General features: G+C 59.1%; 1 protein-coding gene and 1 pseudogene across 1 annotated transcript in view; both read left to right on the top strand.

Moving 5' to 3' along the window:
- The first annotated feature begins 17,626 nt into the window (after positions 1–17,626).
- Positions 17,627–18,025, top strand: LOC123929957 (annotated as a pseudogene).
- A 1,325-nt stretch (positions 18,026–19,350) lies between these two features.
- Positions 19,351–21,350, top strand: part of DNAH17 (dynein axonemal heavy chain 17) — an 85,765-nt gene continuing 83,765 nt past the window's right edge. The window contains exons 1-2 of the mRNA XM_045984411.1: positions 19,351–19,695; positions 20,702–20,895. Of these exons, the coding sequence (XP_045840367.1) occupies positions 19,351–19,695; positions 20,702–20,895 (539 nt within the window). The remainder of the gene's footprint in view (positions 19,696–20,701; positions 20,896–21,350) is intronic.

Below are 21,350 nucleotides of genomic sequence, written 5' to 3'. Positions count from 1 at the left end.
CGGGAATGGGGCTCTGAAAATGCGAGTGAGATGCCCCAGCTGGACAGGGGTGGTTTGACGCCCAGCTTGGTGTCTCACGGATTGAACCACAGATGCCAGAGGTAGAGGTCTTGGGATCTTAGAGGTCATCCAGCTTATTTTCTAAATGGGGAAACAGGTACCAAGTAGCGGGACGCCTCTCCCAAGGGCGCTGAGCTGACCTCTGCGGGCTGGTCCCCTGGCTCCAGGCTGGTGCTGGATCTCCTCCCCCACATCGGGGGGTGTCGAGAAGGAAAAGGAAGTCGCGGATTCCCTTTCTGACTTTCTTGGGTCTTGGAATCTCTTCTCAGGAGGTTGTTGAGAAGCCCTCTGGTGTCCTGTAGCAGGACCCACGGCCCACGCGGAGCTGGAGTAGAGCCGCCGGCATCGGCTTGCTGGGCCCGGGAGAGACTCCGCGGCCAGTTGCTACGGACCGACGGAGGACGCGCTCTAGGTGCAAGCCCGTGACCGCGCTGGGCGGCCAAGCAGTGAGAAACTGGGAATTCAGCTTCTCGTTCCCGAAGCATTCGCTTGGCAGGTACAGGTGACGAGTGGAAGCTTGAAGTTTGGGGGATGTTCTGGCCTTCTGACCACACCAACACCTGCCCCAGTTCCTGACACGCTCTGTGTCCACTGAGTTCGAGCAGAGACAGACCCAGGAGCACGTGTGTGTGTCGAGATTTTTTGCCGGCAGTGGGCTTGCGTGGCCGTGGGGGCTGGCGAGGCACGTCTGACGTGGTCGGAATGGCTGCTGCGAAGGGCAGACTGGACCTTTTGGGCAACAGCCAAAGCCGCTGGCCACAGATGGCATTCTTCCTTCGCAGGAAAACCCCAGCTCCGCTCTGCAGACTCTCAGCTGATTAGGCGAGGCCCACCCGGACGTCCCAGCACCATGTCCCCACTCAGAGCCAGCGGCCCCTGGGTCGACATCTGAGGGGGTCCCTGGGGCCAGTGGCTGCCCCCTGCATACCCTGAAGTCTGACCTCGGCGCACTCTGTCCCTGCGGAATGAGCTCCTTTATATTGGGTGGCCCTTGAATCTCTTGTTTGTTAAATCCCCTCAGAGTCGAGCCACAGAAACCACCAACGTGTTGACAGGGAGGAATTCGGACCCCGTCCCCAGACCCCGCATTGAACCCCTGCATGGTAGGAGCTCTGTGTGCAAACCCAGCAGGCCCCATGTATGAGGGCGTGGCCAGCTGTGAGCCAGGACGCGGAGAGGGACCCGAGCCTTCAAACCCACGGAGGGGCGTGGCCTTGATTCTCTGGGGGGTGCGGCGTGGGGGGGGGGTTCCTCTGGGGCGGCCCTGTCTTTCCAGGCCATAAGCTACAGGAAACCCTCCCAGGCTTCTTCAAGCCTAAAGGACTGGGGTGTTTTCTTTGCGGGACTTGACGCGCACAGGGCAGGCGGGTCTCAGGACCCCTGGGACGTTCCGGAATGCTATTGCGACAGTCTCCATCCTCACTCCTGCTCCGTGCACCTGCTCCTCCGCGGTCCTCCTCTGGCAGGCCACGCCCACAGCTGCTGGACCCCCCACGTTACCATTTCAGCCCCCCCGGCAGAGGGCTGCTCAGCCCTTTCTGAACCCTTGAGTTCGAGACTCAGGGTTGGCCAACCATGACCTTGAAGCCGTGGGGGTGGGTGGTGGAGAGACTGCCCGTCCAGATAGGGCAGGGGTGGTATGGCCGGCAGACGGGGTGGTCGCCCTGCTCCCTTCTCGCTGGACAGTGTGGTGACCGTCCCACAGTCCCCCAGGCGAGTGGGTGTGGGGTGGGTGGACGGGCCAGAGGGTGGCTGGCGTCGGCTCTCGGGAATCCTGGCCCTGCCTCCGGCCTCCTGTGCGGCTGCAGGCTCACCCGCACACAGCTTCCCGGGCCCCGGATGCTCCTCGATTCCAGCTCGTACATTAGAAATGGACTTTCCCTGTGACCCAGGCTGTTAGACCTCTTTCCTTCATGGGCCTGGCGCTTCTCAAACTACCTGTGGCAAAGGACCTGTTTTGTTTTGTTTTGTTTTGCTTTTAATTTCCAGTCCATCGTAGGGCAAATGCTTTTAAAAAGTACAAGAAAAATTAACTGTCGGAAATTGACCACGCCCTTTGATGCCTTGGGAAGGTCAAGGTGGTCTCCAAGTTTGGGAATGCTAGCTCCCGGCGCTGGGCTCACTGCGGGCCCAGAACAGCGAGGTGTCGGGCCGTCGCTAAGCGCGGACCGTGCCTGCCAGACGATGAACCCACGGGTCCCATGAGTGCTCGGAGCACATACGAGGCTCTGTTTCAGCTGCAACCTTTACTTTTCATGTAGGAAGATGAGCAATAAAGAAACATAATAAATACGGAAACACAGCAGCGTGTTAGAAGGCGGTGTGCCCTGTGGGAACGCCGAAGCAGAGCGAGGGAGGGGGGCTGAGTGGGTTGAGTTTTCCGCGGGCGGCAGGGGTGGGTAGGAGGGTCACAGTCTTAAACGGGGGAGTCCAGATGGAAACGAAGAAAGTAAACCGTCCATAGAAGAATGTGCACGACGGACCTTCTCAGCTCATATATTTGTGGGTTTTAGTTTTCTTTGTTTGTTTCTTTCAGAGGGAGAGAGGAGGGCCGGTGGGGGGGAGAGAGAGAGAGAGAGAATCCCAAGCAGACGCCACGCCCAGCACAGAGCCCGAAGCGGGGCTCGATCTCATGACCCTGAGACCATAACCTGAGCCCAGATCATGAGTCAGACCCTTCACCGACAGAGCCTCCCAGACGCCCCGAACAGGGACATTCAAGGAACGGTGCACAGCATGAGAGTCGAGGCCTGTACCGACACAGGCGGGGACGTGTCTGGAGCAGGTGACAGCGGAGGCCGGGAAGTCTCTGCGCGTGCAGAGAAGAGTGTGGGCAGGCCCGGAGGAAGAGAGCCGCAGAGGCATGGGGTGGGGGGAGAGCAAACACCGACCGTGAGGCAGACGCTAAGCCGCCAGTCCCCACCACCCGCCACGCTCAGTAGGAGGAAGGAGACCAGTCCGCCCAGCGGGGGCGGGTGCAGAAGGAGGCAGGTGAGTCCCAGTGACTTCCCAGTGACCCTGGACGTCACCGGTCTTCTTGCCGTTGGTGGTGCTTCAGCAACGGTAATGGGCTCATTAGCAATACCTCCCCTGGACTGAGCGTTCCACCGTGAAAGGAAAGAACAAAATTAAGGAATGTGCACAAGAAGCTCGAAATGGCATCAAAGCTGCCTCGAAGTTAGAGATTTCATCGCACTTTGCAGCTTTCAGGGTGAAAAACAAGCCCGGAGAACGTGTGATACGTATGTGGTACGTAGGATACATGAAGCGGGGCCAGGTGATGACGGGGGAGACCCGTTCCCCACCCAGGACTGTTCCAAAGCCTCACAGATACTCACCCTCCACCCGCGCGACCTCCCTGTGAGGGGGGTGCTGCTGCTGTTATCCCCAATCCAAAGTGAGGCGTCGGGCGGCTCGCTTACCAAGGTTGCTGCAAACCGTGGTGATGGGCTCCGTGTCTGGGCTCCTGCCCACTCCTGCCAAGGAGAGAAGCGTGGGCTTCTCAGAGCCTGCCGCCAGGGGGGCGCCGGCCACGCATTTGGCACAGGTACGGGAGAGCCGATGGCGGAGGAGAGGGCCGTGGGCGTGGGGAAGCCGGCCGCGAGCTAATTAGAAGCAGGACATCCTTTGTGGATGGTCAGGCGGCATATTTGTGTCTCCCTGGTTGGTCCCGGGTTGAAAGCAAGGGCGAGATGAGGGAAGCTGGCGGTCAAGGACCACATCCTGGTCATTTGGTCTGGTCGCCGCAAGGGCTGTGTCAGGGTTCCGCTGTCATGGGTGGCCTGGCTGTTGGCCCTGTCGTATGCTCTGCCTCTCGTGCTCAGTGGGAAAGCCGGTTCCAGCGGATTCTGAAGCGCCCTGGCGGGCAGTGCGCCCAGGGCCCGAGGGTCTGCTGTGCTTCTGGAGAGGGACTCGTGGGCCCGGCCCCTGGGCGGCTTTACACCCTGGTGTGGGACAGAGGGCCATGTCGTGGTCATTTCCCAAGTGGCCGCGGATGAAGCCTGTCCCAGTCCTCCCTGGGGAGACCAAGCTACCCCCCCCCCCACTTTTCTGTCCATTTCACTCAGGGAAGGGTGGGAGCTTGGGGTTGGTGGTTCAGGGGAAGGAAACCCACGTTGTTTGCTTCGTTCTGGCAATCAGGTCCGTCTCCCCTGTGCTGCGCGGCAAGCAGAAGGAAGGAATGTCCGTTGGGGGGGGGCGGCTTGCGTGCCCTGTGCTGCCAGTGGATCTCATATGACAGAGAAACCTCCATACCGTCCACGACCTAGTTTCACAAGGTTACAAGTACGTCCAAGTGTCCTGTGGTAGGCGATCTTATGCGTCTGCTTCACTGGGCGGAGGGATGCCCAGGCAGCTGGGAAGCTATTTCTGGGCTGGAGTGCGAGGGTGTTTCCTAAAGAGATTAGCATTTGAATCCGGGAATGCAGATCTCCGGCCACCAGCTGGGGGACAGCAGCCCATCCACTGAGGGCCTGCAGAGAACAAAATGGCGGAGGGAAGGCTAAGTCTCTCTCTCTCTGCTTGAGCCGGGACCACCATCTTCTCCTGCCCATGGGCACAGGCGCTCCTGGTTCTCAGGTCTTTGATTTGGACCAAACCCCATCTCCAGCTGTCCTGCGTGTGCAGGTGGCAGAGGGCAGGCCATGGGACTCCTCAGCCTCCGTCGCTGAGGGAGCCAGCCCCTCGTTCCACATCTCTCTGGAGATCTCTGTGCATATCCCATCGGTTCTGTTTCTCTGGACGAATGCAATTACCTAATTGCTGTCCTACACCTATTCCTGACGTTATTGAAACGCTTCGTGGACCCTATTTTCAGCCAGCTGAAACTCCTTTTGGAGTTAATAGGTCCCTTTACGTCTACGGTCTGCTGCGTTCAGGGAGGTACGGGATTTTCTTTTCTTCTCTGTCTCCCAGGTTCTCTTCCCGGCAAGGGTGGGACGCGGGTGGGGCCGGCGGAGGATTCTGCTTGTGTGTGAAATGTAGGGGGCGGGGCAAGGTCTGTATTTGGATTCTTCCTTTTGGCCCTGGTTCCACAGGACTTGGTACTGCACTCTTACTAATCCTGTCTTCACTTAAGGATTGTCATCAATTGTTCATGACGCAGGTGCATTTTCAAAAAATTGCATTAAAATGATATTTATCTTGATGACTGGGTTTCGGGGCCTTCCTTAAATTTTGCACCCGAGGTGCGCGCCTCCCCGGCCTGCATTCCAGCCTGGTGCTCCAGGCTTGCTGGGAAAGCCCGACGCGCTTTACGTTGCCGTCATGGCTTCCTCTTCTCTTTTTGACAATTCATCATTCATTCGTTTCCCAAGTGTTTCTCGCGTCAACTCTGATCCAAGATTGTGCCAGGTGCTGGGAATTCGAGAGCAAGCAGAACATACGTGGGCTCCGTCCTCGTGAGCTCACAGTGCTCGTGGCAGAATCCGTTTCTTCGCCAGGCCCCCTCCATCCGGATCCCAGGCTGGCTCACTTTCCTCTGTCCGGGTGGAGGGGTGGAGGAGGAGGGCTCTGGAAGAGGGTCCCTGGGCAGGAGTTGCACACGGGTCATGGGGAGCGAGCCAAGCCGCGACCTGGGACAGGTGTAGGCTTGGCCAGGGTGGGGCCGGTCCTCCATCCAGGGGCGTCTCCATCACAGAAGCCCCGGAAGCCCCAGAAGCCCCAGAAGCCATGGAAGCAGCCTGCAGGAGGCCTGCCTCAAGGGGATGCAGACAGAACAGACGGACACAGACAGGAGCAGGCATGGTCTGGCTCTTCTGTAAACACGCAAGCAGGGAAGACACGTTCCAACAGCCCCCAGCACGGGACCTCGCGAGAGGGGAGCCACCACGCACGAGTTGGCCAGAGAGCCCCGAACGGGCGCAGCGACGAAAACCCCGCCTTCTGCACCCCATGGTGTCGTCCGCTTTGCAGGGGCGGAGACATAACCCACCTTCGTTTCGTGCTGCTCTTTACTGGGGATAATTCCCATCTGCCTTGGAGGGAGACCACCAGGGTGGGCCAGAGCCCCCAGACGCCCGTTCTTTCCCTCCTGGGGAGTCAGAAATGGGGGTGTCTTTCCGCACCAGCTCCTAATGGGATCGAAATCCCCGCCTGAGCCGCACCCGGTGCCTTCTCCACGAGGCCGACCGCGCAGGTGCCGGGGCTGTGGCTCTGCTTCAGGGTTAGAAGTGCCTCATTTGAGGGGATTAAAAGGCCCAAAGGCCTAAACTATAACTTGGATTTGCCTCCCACTGAAGCCCTCCCCAGCCCATCCCCCCCACGCCCGTCTCTCCGCACCCCTGCTCTCAGCCCTGGCGCGGTCCCCGCCACCCCTAGATGCAGACCAGCCGGCTCGCCGTCCGTTTTCCCCATGTCTCGTCTTTCCCCTCGTCCCCTCGTCCCGTCCCTTTTCCTGCTTGCTTTGGGAGGAAGTACCTCTTACCACCCTTTTATCTCCACGACTGCGTCACGGCCGCCGCAGACGGTTTCCCCATAGCCTGTAGCCCCACGGTGGTGGCCGTGCTTGGAGGTGGTCCTGGGGGCGGCAGGCAGGGGTAGAGCTGGTCGGCGGGGTGGGGTCTGCGTCCCCGGAAGAGGAGACCCCAGAGCTTTCCCTCTCGGTCTCCCTCTCTCTGCCGTGTGAGTGGGCGCGGAGTGAGAAGGCTCCACTGTGGGCGTCCGGCCTCTGCAATCACGAGGCATAGCTAAGTGTCAGGCCTGTTGTCTAAGTGACGTGCAAGGGGTTCACAGCCACACCCGTGCCCACGGGGTCTGCGGCTGCTTCAGAACTCCGGGTGGGCGGGGGCGAGCAGTCACCGGCCCCGCCCGGCCCTCAGACTGTGGATGGTCTGGTCCTGCAGACAAGGCTGCCGACCCCGAAGCCCCCTGAAGCCCTGATGAGAGGGGAGAGGCCGGTGCTCATGGGTCACGGCTCGGGGAACTAGTCTTCGTGGACTCTGGACCGGACCGCGGGGAGCCCCCCGCACTGTGCAGTGATCGTGTTTTCCCTCTTCGGAAACCATTTCACCAGGAGGCCCGTGAGTCACGGGTCGCACCCTTGAAACGGGGAAAGTCATCCCCTTCGGAAAGACAGGGACGGAGACCCGCAGAGGGACTGGCCCCTGGCAGAGGCTGGTGGGGCCGCAGGAGGGCCGCGGGGCCGTGCTCCAGTTCAGGGGGTGCAGAGGGAAGCTTCGTGGGCACTGAGCGGCTCAGGGAGCTGGACAAAGCCCAGAATCCCAGATTCATTACCCCGGGACCCCAACCTCAGCCGAGGGCAGGGACGTACTGAGGCCTGCTCTGCTCAGTGGTGACAAGGGGCCACACCTCCAGTGGCCGTCTGTACCCGGGCCCGCAGGCACCACCGTCACAGGGTGCTGGGAAGCAGTGGGGCCCAGCAGAGCGTCTCCAGGCAGCCTGCCCCGCCGTGGGGTCCGGGCCATTCCCTGCAGGTGCTCTCTCCCAGCGAGGCCGGAGCCAACCGTGCGGGGGGAGCCGTGTCCTGTCCTCCGAGGCCCGGCCTTCCCTCAGTGAGCTGGACCGTCCCCTCAGGGAGGAGACAGGGAACCCGCACACTCCCAGCGGCTCCGAGCCCCAGGAGCCACCGCGGACCCTGCCCGAAAACCGCGCTCTGATGACTGGCCGCATGCAGGCCAGGGCTTGTCTCGAGTTTGGCTGGACGGAGCTGCCCTGGCCAAGGCCGACCTTCGGTTTTGCAGTGAGCTCTCTGAGCGGAGCTGTGGTCACCGCACAGGGTAAACGGGGGCTGTGACTCCCTTTCTCATCCCCAAGTGACTAAGGAGCCTGAATGGAGCCGAGCAGGGGCTGCGGGGGGGCTGGCCTTCAGCATCCCGAAGTGAGGAGTCATCTAGGGCCTGGGGGTCGGTGGCATGAAGGGGATTGAGGGAGGTGGGAGGGAGCCGATGAGCGGGGGAAAGCAGGGAGCGTGGCTGTGCCGGGGGGAGGCCAGGATCAGAGAGGAGTAACGGCTTTGCCCCGTGAGGACAGTGACTTCGTGGGGTCAGAATCACAGCTGTACAGACTGTACAGAGTGATCTACCCCAGCGACTGTCCCTTGAGCGGGGGAGGGGGCAGCCTGAGACCTTCCTGAGCAGACAGAGGGGGGGGCGGGGCAGGGGCAGGTGGAGGGAGGTCTCCGTGCTCTGTGCCGAGAGTGGGGGTCCTCGGGGGAGACGCCTTGTCTGGGTCACCGTTGACCCCGCTGGGGGAAGGTCCCTGTTCCGTGCCGTGTTCTTCACACCCTCACCACAGAGCTGGCTTTTTTTCTCTTCTTTTTTTAAACTGGATATACATGGAACAAAACTTACCCTCTTAGACGTTGTAGAGTGAACCATTTGGAAGCATTTAGGGCACTCACAGTACTAAGCAACCACCACCCCGTGGAGCTCCGGAACTTGTCGCCAGGTCACCAGGAGCCCCTGTTAGCGGTCCCCTCCCCTCCCTCCTGCTCCTGCCCCCGCCCCTGGCAACCGCCCGTCAGCCCTCCGTCTCCATGGTTTTACCCATTCTGGACGTTTTATGTAAGTGGATTCCTACAGAATGTGGCTGTGGCTTTTTAAAAATTATGTCATTTTAAAAGACTTCTCTTCCCAGTTAAACACTGGACAAAGGACCGAAACAGACACCTCGTCTGGGGAGAAACACAGATGATGAGTGAGCCCGTGGCAAGGGGCTCCGGGTCTCTTCAGTCCCTAGTGAGAGAACCGCACGTTCCCGCAGCGCGGACAGACACGGCGCGGCTGTCAGAGGAGCTCAGGTTCCCGACACGGACCACAAACAGGGCTGGCGGGGACCTGGAGACACTCACCCTCCGCCAGGGTGGGGAGGACGCAGACTGGCCCGGCCACCTTGGCAGGCAGCTGGGTGGTTTCTCACGAAACCCAGCGCGCTCCCCCCGCCGTCTGACCCATCAGTACCCCTCCCCAGTGTGCGGGCTCCCTCCACGCAGCTCCCACCCAAAGGAGCGAAGGGCGACTTCCACACGGAAATCCGCACGTGGGTGTTCATAGTCGCTTTGGTCATGAGCATGAGAACTTGGATGCAGCCAGGTTGCTCTTCAGTGGGTGACGGATGAGGGAACGGGTCCATCCAGACCACGGAATACTGTCCAGCGGTCAGGAGAAGAGCGCTAGCCCGTCACCAAAAGACACGGGGCAGTCCGACATGTATGTCCCTGGGCCCATCGGAAAGGCTGTACAGCGTCTGCCGGAAGACAGCGCTGCTGCGGAGACAGCTGGGGTCGGGGAGGAGGGCGACGAGCGGGAGCACAGAGGACGTCAGGGCCGGGAAAGCCTCGGCATGAGGCCACGGTGGGGGCTCCGGGCATAGGACATCGGCACACATTCATCCAAACCCACGAAGTGTGCATGGCACCAAGAGGTAACAGTGGCCTCCAGCTGTCAAATAAACAATGTGTCCTGTTAACACCCACGCCCCAGGAAGGCAGGGTGTCAAGGGGGGGTGCAGGGCAGTGGGGAGGGAGGGGGTGAGAGGCATGGGGAGACTCGAGACTTTACACTCAGTTTTTCTGTGAACCTAAAACTGCTTTAAAAGAACTGTCCGTGTAGGGGCACCTGGGTGACCCCGGTGGTTAAGCGTCCCACTCCTGATTTCAGCTGCGGTCCTGACCACGGGGTCCTGGGGTGCAGGCCGGCGTCGGGCTCCACGCTCTGCGGGGTGATGCTTCTGCCCCCCCTTCTGCCCCTCCCCTGCTGGTGGGCTGTCTCTCTCTCAAATAGATAAGTACAATCTTTTTTTTTTAAAGATTTTATTTATTTATTTGACAGAGAGAGAGATCTCAAGTAGGTAGAGAGTCAGGCAGAGAGAGAGAGAGAGAGGGGGAAGCAGGCTCCCCGCTGAACAGAGAGCCCGATGCGGGGCTCGATCCCAAGACCCTGAGATCACGACCTGAGCCTAGGGCAGAGGCTTTAACCCACTGAGCCACCCAGGCGCCCCGATAAGTACAATCTTTAAAAAAATAAAATAATTTAAAAAGGCTCTTTAGGGACCCCTGGGTGGCTCAGTCAATTAATTATCCAACCCTTGGTGTCAATTCAGGTCACGATCTCGGGGTCCCGAGATCGAGCCCCGCATCGGGCTCTCTGCTCCGCACAGTCTTAGGGTTTCTCTCTCCGTCTGCCCCTGCCCACTGCGTTTGACGCTGTCTCTCTCTCAAATAAATAAATAAATCTTTTAAAATATAGTCTATTTAAGAAACAAAAGGGTCTCTTTCTGCCATGTATCAGAAATTGATTTGTTGGCCCAGTGTTGTTCAAAGACACGTGTAACTGCCCTTCCAACTTGATGAAGCCCTGTCCAGAATGTCAGAGCTTGTGGAAAACCCGCCTCGCTGGGTGGGCTGCTCCCAGTCCATGTGCCGTTTCTCTGTGGCTTTGAGTGAGAACAGCGAACACCCCGGTGCCCATTTCTGCCTCCCGATCTGCCTCTAGAGCAGGGCCGCCCCGGGCCTGACCGTGCAAGCGGATTACCTGGGGAGAGAACAGCAGGTTCTGGCAGAGCCCCTCGGGGCTGGAGAGGCTTCCTTTCCACTGGAGCGCCAGGTGGTCTGGGACCACCCAAGACTATAAAATAAAGCTTTGCAATTAAAATGGTCCCTTGAGGGTAAACAGCAGCATTTGGCAAATTAGAAAATCAGATTCTAAACCCGGCTCCACTCCAGTGGGTGGTCCCGAGAAAGTCCTGCTCCTCTCCGAGAACCACAGTGAATTCTTCTCGATTCCTGGAAGGTTCCTGAGAGATGCCAGCCCCGTCTCTTCTGCAGTCGGTGGGGCACTGGCAACAGTATGAGGGTCACTAACTAGCCTCAGTGTCCCTGACTCTCCTAGGTCTAGTTCCAGAAGTCCCAGGTCCTGGGAGACCCCCGGCCCCAGTACCGGGACGATTAGGCTCGTGTGCTTGTGATATAGGAAAGACATGAGGGTTCGAAGCCAATGGCCAAGGAAGAATGTGTCTTCTGGATAAAAGGTGTTTGTTTGTTTGTTTTTAAAAGATTTTATTTATTTATTTGACAGAGAGAGATCACAAGTAGGCAGTGAGGCAGTCAGAGAGAGAGGAGGAAGCAGGCTCCCTGCTGAGCAGAGAGCCCGACGCGGGGCTCGATCCCAGGACTCTGAGATCATGACCTGAGCCGAAGGCAGAGGCTTAACCCACTGAGCCACCCAGGCACCCCAAAAGGTGGTTTTATTAAAGCCCGGGGACAGGACCCGTGGGCAGGAAGGGCTGTGCTGAGGTCATGAAGAGTGACCCATGATGTGCTCTCTAGTTGGGGGGGCGGTGAGGGAGAACGTGAGTCTCTAGGGAATTTTGGAAGCAAGGTTTGCGGGACCATGAGGGGCCAGCTGGTGTTGGGAAAAGGTCCTTTATTACCACCTGATAAAACCTGAGTCATGAGACCCTTCAGATGTGTACCAGAGGGTCATATGCCTGGTGTGGTCGCCATTGTGTATCTGGGGGGCGGGGTAGGGATAAAGGGAGTTTCCAAAGGAATTTTTTATATTAAAGTAGACTTCAGGATCCTGGGGGTGGAGCTAGGACTGCCTTTGGCCCTTAGCAAAGTACCAACATCCAGGCAGCTGCGTCCCTAGAGGAAGGTCACTCTGCCTATTTCAAGGACTTATCAGTGGGCCGTAGGTCGTAAGGACACGTAATAACTTTCCTTCTGCCTTTGTTCCCCACATCACTAGTGATGTAGTTTTTCGGGAATAGCGTTGTTGGGGATCCAAGCCCATGAAGGAATTCGTGAGATATCTTCGGTGCAAAAAGCTGGTTTTATTAGAGCAAGGGAACAGGACCCGTGGGCAGAGAGCGCTGCCGTCTGGGACTGTGAGGACCAAGGATTACACAGCCCCAGGTTGGAAGAAGTGAAGATAAGGGGAGTTTCCGAAAGGACTTTGATGCGCTGAAGACGACTCCCAGGGTCCTGGAGGCCTGTCTACCGCCCAGCTAAGGTGATTTTCCTCTCTAGTGAAAGACAGTGAAGGCATGAAGACATCTGGGAGCTTCCTGGAGGGACATCATACCCTGCCTGGCACAAGGGTTTGTTGACGGGCTGCAGGTTATACGGACGTTTAATTTTATCTGCATTTTCTTCCGCCTTTGTTTCCCATGACGCTAGCAAAGAAGACAGAAAAGCCAAGGAAGTACTGAGATTTCTAAGTCCCTATTTCTTCAGGGACGGAGGCCAGGCTGAGGGAACCGGCCTTGGGGTCGACCAGCGGAGTTGGAAAGGTGTCCTGGGGGAACGCAGGCTCCTCCCCGTCAGTCGGCCCCTCTTCCCTCTCCCTGTAGGAGTCTAGGGCAGGCCCAGACCAGCCCTGTCACCCTGGAACAGACGTCCTTGGGGTGGATTTCGAGACAGACAGGCTGAGTCAAACCACAGGCAGGAAATTTCATTTCCAGACCTTTCCTGACTCATTACATTCAAAGCACGCGCCCAGGGCTGCGTGTGTCTCGCTCCCCTGAAATTCAGAGTTGAACTCGAACTCTCCCGCACAGCAGAACAGGTGATTTTCAGGGGAAAAGCCCAGAGCCTTACAGCCTCCGCCGTCGCTCGGACCCTCAGGGGCGACCCCAAGCACTTGATACGCACCTCGGAGAACTCCGTTTTCCAGTTGAGATGCCGTAAACCAAGTCATCCAAGAGGAGTTCAACTTAAAAAAAAAAAAAAAAAAGTCCAGAGAAAAGGGGTCTTTGTCCTCTTAAGACAGCAGTCTTTGATATTTCCCAGTCTCTGGGGGATGCCGAGCTGCGGTGACCCGGGGGCTCCAGAAGCTCAGCCTGTCCTTGAGTTCGTCCACCCCCCGAGCCCAGAGTGGGCCGACGGGACCTGACGGATGCGCCGCCAGCATGGAAGGAACGGTCAGACGCTGGGCAGAGGCCTTGAGCCTGGCACTGGCCCCTCCTGGAAGAAGTGCCGGGGACCTCCGAGGTCTGTCCTGTTAGGGAGACAAACGGTCAGCGATGAGCCAGCTGCGAGGGCTCTGGGACCAATGTGGCTGCAGACAGGGTAGGGGCCTCGAGACTCACCTCCCAGGGGCACTGAGACCTCCTGGGGCAGGGACTCCTCACTCAGACCCATGCCGCAGCTTTTAAGACCTGGATATTTGGCCTTGACCCTGGGGCGGCGGGTCCAGGTGCCATTAGTTCCGGAAGCTTCCCAGGTGATTCCACAGTGCGGTCACTGGAGAACGACGACGTGAGGTGACCGCTGCTCCTCAAGCCACCCACCAGTGGGGCTCGTGGAAGGGAAGGCGGGCTCTGCGGGGGGCGGGGGGTCAGGGGTCCTCCTCAGGTGCGAGTGACCAGAAAGGTCGCACAGGGGGGCTCCTTCGAATGACGTGACTCTAAACAGACGCCGAAATTATACTCTAAATCAGGGGCTCTCACGCTCTGCTGTGCGGGAGCGTCTCCTGGGGGCTCGCTGCGGTAAGGACTGCAGGGTCCGGCCCCAGATCCCAGGCTCCCACCGCTCAGGGGGACGGGGGGGTGCTGAGAACCTGCTTCCCTAACTCGCTCCCGTGCCGCGACCACCCCAGGGGCCAGACTCCGAGAACCTCTGCTCCAAGCCAAGAAGGAGCTCTCAGGCGCTCAACGGGGCTGAGCCCAGGGCCGGCACCTGGAAGGGCCGGACGGTGTTGTCCCCGGCCAGCCCCGATGAACACAGAGATGCTGGCGGGAGGACCGCGCGGAGGTCCCCGTGAGGACTCAAAGGTGTGCGGGACACCGAGACCTGATGCGGAGACTCCAGGTGCACAACTTCCGTCTTGAATAAGCCCATTGCGGTGCGACCTCACCATCGGGCTGCTTGAGGGACCCGCCTCCGCTCTCCTGAACCCGAACTCCACTCATATGCTTCAAGTCAGCCAGTGGAGAACAACCCCGCAAAACCCCAGACACCCCACCTGTGGGCCCTACTAAAGGGAGAGCCCAGGTTCCCGCGTCCTCCATCCCCTGTGACCCTGCTGCGTGGCCCGGGCACTCCACGCTCCCTCCAGGACTAGCGAGTGATGAACCTTGTCCCTCAAAGTGCCCTGATGGGGTCCAGCCAGAGCCACAGGGCTGGGGGGGGCGGCGCCTTCTATCTGAAGCCCCGCGGATCGCCTCTTCTGTTCCCCCAAGCTCAGAACCCCTCACGAGCCGTGACTCTCTTCTTGTCCAAACTGAGGTCAGGTCCCGCTGAGCCTTCCCCTGGACAGGCTGAGTGTTGGGTCAGGTTCTAAGTCTGCCCAAGTCCGTCCGAGGAAACATCCTGCTCAGCCGCCCCCCTCGCCCCCCCCCTCGGTATCTGAGGACGGTCCTCGCCCCCCACCCGTGTTGTCCCAGTCCTTGGCTGCGGCTAGCTAGAACCCCCGTCCCCTGGCGTCGCCTGAGGCTGCTCGGGGCTCGACGCGCGGCTGTCTTGCCCGTGTTTGGGGTTGGTCCGGTTTCTCGGCATCGCAGCGCCGATGAGTCGGTGTCTCTGGTCCGGGACCAGCGTCAGCTCTGCTTCTCTTGGGCCCGCCCCCGTGAGGCACGTCCGCCCCCGCCTGCTTCCTCGGGGAGCACCCCACACCGCCCACGTGCCCTGGGTGGGGAGAGGGAGACGAGGCTGTGCAGCGCTCACGCTGACCGGCCCTGCTCCCAGCCAGGACCGCTTGCAGCCCACACACTTCCGTGCTCCGCTGGGGCCTCAGCCCAGGGCTTGCCGGGCAGAGAGCGCACGGGCTGGAGAAGGCCCACAGGCCTCCAGCGCGGAGCTTGCTGCGACCTTTGGAAACCTCGCAGGCCCGAGACATCCCTCTGGCCACACTGTCCTCCCCACCAAGGAAGCAGAGTATCCTGCGGGGCCAGCCCGGCGAACAGGGCTCTGCCCTCCCTTTCCGCCCAGCCCCGGGGCAAGGTCGTGTCTGGGCAGCAGGACAAAGGCTGACTGTCCTCCCGTCCCCTCTGCCAGGAACCGGGCATGAGGGCGTGTCAGGGCCAGAGCAGACAGAGGAAGGCCGTGGGGCGGGGAGGGCTGGCCCGGTCTCCTGCTGTTGGCGAGCGTCCCCAGCAGGGGGAGATGGTCCTACTGCTGTGCATAGCGATGGGTGATGGGCCGTGTCTGCTGCACAGGTCTTCCGAGTCAGCGGGGCAGGGGGACGTGCTCCCAGGGGACTGTAAGTAGAGGCTGGGCTTTACACGGCCTGACTGTCAGGGAGAAGAAGGTGAGGGAATGGCGGGCCTCGCTGGTGGCCCTGCAGGAGGGGAGAGGATTGCCGTTGGCCTCCCACTGCTCTGCTCCAAGAGCACTTGCCAGCCCTGAGGCTTCACACAGTGCCCTGGCCATTCCCAAAGGGCCCGCTGTTCCCGCTGCAACAGGGACAGCGTGTCCATGTCTCGAGCTGGTGGAGCCCCCTAGAAAACGGGTCCTCCAGTGTCTCCTCTGCGCAGGCAGGACCTCAGGTGTGACCCGCCAGGAGCTCCAGGTCACCCACGCGTCCCTCCTTCACAGCAGGCACAGCACCCACCCTGCAGCCCTAGGGCGGGGGTTCGAACCCCCTGCACCCCCTGCACATCCACGATTTCAGCAGGAGACGTTCGATCTTCGTGCCTGGGGGACACAGACCCCAGGGAAGCACAATCGTATGGAAGCCGGACCTCCTAGACCCGATCTAACGCTTCCACAAGCGATGGGTCCCCAAGGGAAGAAGGGCGCCGCGAATACTGGGTTGGATGAGGTTCAACAGACCTCCTTGCAGCGGGACCTCTCAGAGCCTTTGTTCCCTCAGTGATACTTACAGAAGGCGTGCGGGGGCCCAGGCACAGTGCCACGTGCTGCAAGGGCAGGGCTCATCCAGAGGGCTGGGTGATGGGAACTCCTGTCTCGACGGCTTCGGTGGCTCTGGGCGCCATACAGGAGCTCCTTCCCTGACAGCTAATGATGGAAATACCTGTTCGCGTGCTTATTGGCCGTTTGTGTGTCTTGGGGAAAGTTGATCTATGCCCTTTGCCCATTTTGCATTATATTGTTTGTATTTTTATTATTATTATTACTTTAAAAAATTTTATTTATTCAGAGAGAGAGGGCATGAGCGGGGGTGGGGGAAGGGCAGAGGCAGAAGGAGAAGCAGATTCTCTGCTGAGCAGGGAGCCCGATGCGGACTCGATCCCAGGACCCTGAGACCATGAGTCCTGAGCTGAGCCAAAGGCAGACACTTAACCCACCGAGCCCCCCAGCGTCCCAGTGTTTCTACACCATGTCACAGGTTACATACGCATTCTGAGTACCAGTCCCCTGTCAGATAGACGACGTGCAAATACGTTCCCCCATTCTGTGGGTGCTCTGCTCACTTTCTTTGTAGTGCCCCTTGAAGCCCCCCATTTTTAATTTCCATGATGCCCCACTTACCCATCATTTTCTTTCATCTTGTGGTTTCAGTGTCCTCTCTTAAGAAACCCCTGCTTCGGGGCTCATCTGCTTTCGGTTCAGGTCATGATCCCAGGGTCCTGGGATCGAGCCCCACATTGGACTCTCTGCTTAGCAGGGAGCTTGCTCCCGCCTCTCTCTCTGCCTACCTCTCTGCCTCCTTGTGATCTCTGTCTGTCAAATAAATAAATAAAATCTTTAAAAAAAGAAAGGAAGGAAGAAAGAAAGAAAGAACGAACCCGCTGCTTCCTCCAAGGTTCTGGAAATCTACTCGTAGGTCTTACTCAAAGGGTTTTCCGGTTGTGGCTCTCACAGGTCTTTGGTCCAGTTTTAGTTAATTTTTGTAGGTGGTGTGAGGTAGGGGTGAGTGTGGGTATCCTCATGTCCCAGCGCCATCTCTTGGAAAGCCTGCTCCGCCCCCGCTGGACCGTCTTGGGACCCCCGTCTCACACCAGCTGCCCATAACTGTGGCGACTCCTGGGCCCTCCGTTCCGGTCCAGGGTTCTGGACGTCCGGCCCCACGCCGGCAGCTCTCCGTCCGGACTACTGCGGTTTTATAGGAGGTGTTGTGTTTGGGAAGCGTGAGCCCTCCAACCTCGTTCTTCTTCAAGATCGTTTTGGCTCTCCTTGGTCCCTCACGTTTCCTTGTGATAGGGAGGACCGGCAGTCCCGTTTCTGCAAGAAAGGTGGCTGGGATTTTGGCTGGGAGTGCGCTGAATCTGGATCGGTCACAGATAAGTCTCAGCGTCATCATCTTAACCGGAGGAAGTGGTTGGAGCTGTGAACGTGGGATGCCCTTTCATGCTCCCACGTATTTAATTTCTTTCAGCGATGTTTCATGGTCTTCAGCTTGTAAGTCTCGTGCTTCCTTCTAAAATTTAATCCTAAGTAGGGCGCCTGGGTGGCTCAGTTGTTTAAGCGATTGCCTTTGGCTCAGGTCATGATCCTGGAGTCCCGGGACCGAGTCCCGCATCGGGCTCCCTGCTCGGCAGGGAGTCTGCTTCTCCCTCTGACCTCTCTCGTCTCGTGCTCTCTCCTTCTCTCTCAAATAAATAAATAAAATCTTTTAAAAAAAATAAAAAATAAAAACAAAACAGTAAACTTCTAAAATTTAATCCTAAGGCCGTTTTCCTCTTCCGGGGACGGCGTCCGTAGGCATTCAGAATGGTCCAACGTTTGACCTACCGTCGTAGGCTGTCCTACAATACAGCCTTTAATAAAACGAGGCTGTTCCGAGCCCCGGGTAATAGAATCGTTTACCTTTATACCAAGAAGGTTGGGAAAGCACCAAAATCTGCATGTGGCGTGTGCCCGGGGCCAGCTTCGAGGAGTTCGTGCTGTGAGACCTAAAGTGCTTATGAGGTTGTCGAAAACGAAAAAACACGTCAGCAGGGCCTACGGTGTTTTCATGTGTGCCAAGTGTGTTCGTGACAGGACCAAGCGTGCTTTCCTGATCGAGGAGCAGGAAATCGTTGTGAACGTGTTGAAGGCACAAGCACAGCGTCAGAAAGCTAAATAAAAAAATGAAGCTGATTTGAGTAATAAAAAAAATCAAAAGGCCAAAAAAAAAATTTAATCCTAAGTATTTTATTCTTTCTGATGCTTGTATAAATGAAATCGTGAGCCGAGTTGTTCTGATGTTATTGTAAGTGGAAATTATTTTCTGAATTTGGTTACCGGGTTGCATTCGTGTGGGGTAAGTCAGGATGCATGTTACGACGTCTCCGTGCCTGTAAAGGGAAACATAAAAGATGTATGATAACCAAGGTAATGAGAGGGGACGAAATAATAAAAATTGTATAATCCAGAAGCAGGCAAGAAAGGAGAACTTGGTAAGACAACAGACGGAAATCCCAGCGTGTGTGGGTCACGGGACTGGAAGTGGACTGAACGCTCCAGTTCAAAGGCAAAAAGATGGTTCAACTGATTTAAAAAATATTACATTCGGGGGCACCTGGGTGGCTCCATTGGCGAAGCGTCTGCCTTCAGCTCAGGTCGTGGTCCCAGGGTCCTGGGATCCAGCCCCGCATCGGGCTCCCAGCTCAGCAGAGAATCTGCTTCTCCCTCTGCCTGTCCCCCTGTTCCTGCTCATGGGCTCTGGCTCTCTCTCAAATAAATAAAATCTTTAAAAGTAATAATAATAAAATTAAATTTAAAAATATTACAGTCCGAGAGCCTCCCCACTGCGGCGGGCCGTGGGGCCTTGCTTATTTGCCGCACCCCACGGGTCCCTCAGGTCCTGAGAGAAGGTTCTAGAAGTCCCAGGTGCTGAGGGGACCCGCGGAAGTTCCACGACAGTTGGAGCCCCTCCAGGAAAGGGAGCCATTATCCCTCCTGGTCTGGGAAGGAGCTGCCTGTCCATTGGCCCTGCCGACGACTGGAACAGTGTCTACCCGCGGGTGAGCCTTCCCCTGTGGGACGGGAACTCCTTCTGGGCTCTGCCCGTACCCCGGGGGTGTGCGCCGCCTTCCCTGGGACCCTTCAACGTGACGCTGCTCTTTTCTGGCCTCCCCCCACGCCCCACCCGCGGACCCCCTGGCTGCGATCGTCTCCTGGCCTCCCTCCTCCCCAGCGCCCCCTCTGCCTTTCCCCGCTCTTAACTTCCCGGTCACAGCTCATGCGAGCACACGCCACCGCTGTGCGGCCCTCGCCCCAGGGCGATGATGGTCCAGCCAGGGCAGACAGCCAGGACCCCCATGTCCTTCCCTGCCCCCAGCCCACTCCCAGCGGAAGAGCAACCATTCGCGGGGGACCCCGTCGCCTGGCTTGGTCAGGTCAGAGGCTTCGAGCGGCTCCGGAGACGGGCGGGGCGTGAGCCCCCCGTGTGCGGTGCTGTGTCAGCTTCTCTGTGCTCCGGGCAGCTGACCGCGCTGTAAGCCACGATGACCATCACGCCGGATGTCAGGCTGGAGTACTTAGAGAGCATCGCGTCCCTCATTCTGAAGTTCAAGCCGGACAAGTGGGGCAAGCTGATCGGAGCCGAGGAGAACATGGCCTTATTCACCGAGTTCTTCGAGAAGCCGGACGTCCTGGTTCTGGTGCTGACGCTCAGTCCCGCCGGCATGATCGTCCCCTGCCTGGGCTTCCCCGCCTCCCTCAAGTCCAAGGGGGTCTACTTCATCAAGAAGGGGCGGGAGAACATCAGCAAGAACAACTACAAGGACCGGCTCATCTACGGGGACATAAGCCCCACGCCCGTGGAACAGCTGATCGCCGTTGTGGAGGAGGTGGGTGCCGGGGGGGGGTGGGGGAGGTGCGCTGGGGAACCATCTCTGTTCCTCGCCCTGTCGGTGAGTGGCCTAGAGCCCTGCAGCCCACGGGCCAGCAGCGCTGGGCTCCCTGGGAGCGGGTCAGAGGCACTGGTGTGCAGACACACTGCATTCGACCGGACCTGCAAGCGGTGCTGTGACCCCGAGGGCTGAGAGGCCCCGGCCAGCGCCTCGTCCTCACTCGGTCTCCTTAGGAGCTCAGGGTGCCCCGGGCACGGCCCCTGCCCACAGAGTTAGAGGGTGGGAGTGGCTTGGTCCCGGTAGATGGGTTCCCCAGCTCTGAGACTGCGAGTGAGGACTCAGGCCAGCCTGCCCTCGCACTGGGAAGAGGAGCCTGGCCGGCCCGGAGCGGGAGGGCTCGGTCATCTGTGAGTCTGCTGAGGCTGCCATGACAAGGGACCGCAGTCCTGGGGGTGGAGGTCCCAGAGCCAGGCGAGGGCAGGGCCCGTGCCTTCTGCAGGCTTTCTCCTGGGCTTGTGGACGCTGTCTCCTCCCCACGTCCTCACCTGGCTGTCCCTCTGTCTGTCTGTGTCCACACCTCTCCTCACAAGGACACCGGTCACATGGGGTTTGGGCCCACCCATGGGACTTTATTTTAACTTAGTCCCCTCTTGAAAGGCTTATCTCCAAAGACAGCCACAGCCAGGGGGACCGGGGTTGGGGCTTCAACGTGCAAACCTGGGGGTCCCGGCTCGGCCCCTGTCAGCCCTCCAAGGCAGCACGGGCCCTTTGCTTTCAGCAGGCCCCTGTGAACCACTGCTCGGAGACCTGGGGCTCCCTTCTCAGAGGTGGCTTTGCTGCTGGGCCATCGCCCTGCGTCTGCACGCCCCTCCTGGCCACGCCTCCTTCTGGCATGGACTCAGTTTCTCCAGGAGGGCTCCAGGCACTGAGGGCTCCGCGTTCTTCCTGGGAGCCACCGGGTCGGAGGAGGCCCGGGCGCGCGTAAGGAGCCGTTCCCTTCCAGGTGCTCTACTCTCTGTTAAACCAAAGCGAAAACTTGAGTGCTTGGCCCCGGGTGGTCTCGGAAGACATCGTGAAGCGAGTCCACAAGCTGAAGAATGAGATGTTTGTGATGGGGGGCAAGATCAAAGGGAAGACCCTGCTGCCCATCCCGGAGCACCTGGGCAGTCTGGACGGCACGCTGGAGTCCATGGAGAGGTAGGCGGCCCAGCCCCGGCTCCTGGCCGGTCGGAAGAGTCGCCGACCCGTGACCCCCAGGGAGGAAACAAGAGAGGGCAGACGAGACCATGAGATGGTGCTGAGTCTGAGGTCAAAGGCACGCGGGCAGGACAGGAGGGGCTACTGGAGCCCAGGGGCACTGAGGGGTGCAGAAGGGGTTTTCAGCAGGTGGAGACCGTGAATCTAAGTGGTGGTGGTCCCATCCCGGAGGCCCCGGGAAGCACAAGGACTCCGCACCCCCTCGTACCTGCCCGACCTCCGTTGGCAGCTGGCTGGAGAGCGGGGCTCTTGGAGCGGCTGCCCGGTGGCAGTGTGTTCCGTGATCACACATTGGGGGGTGACGGCCCCTGGGGGGCTCACGAGGCAGGCAGGTCTTCCACTGGGAGTGGTCCGCGGACCCCCCCCCCCCGCGTGTGCCTGTGTGACCCCAGTGA

This window comes from Meles meles, chromosome 18 (assembly GCF_922984935.1).
Source record: "Meles meles chromosome 18, mMelMel3.1 paternal haplotype, whole genome shotgun sequence".
Classification (NCBI taxonomy): Eukaryota; Metazoa; Chordata; class Mammalia; order Carnivora; family Mustelidae; genus Meles; species Meles meles.
Note: the sequence above shows the minus strand (reverse complement) of the source record. Positions and strands in the feature narration are given on the sequence as shown.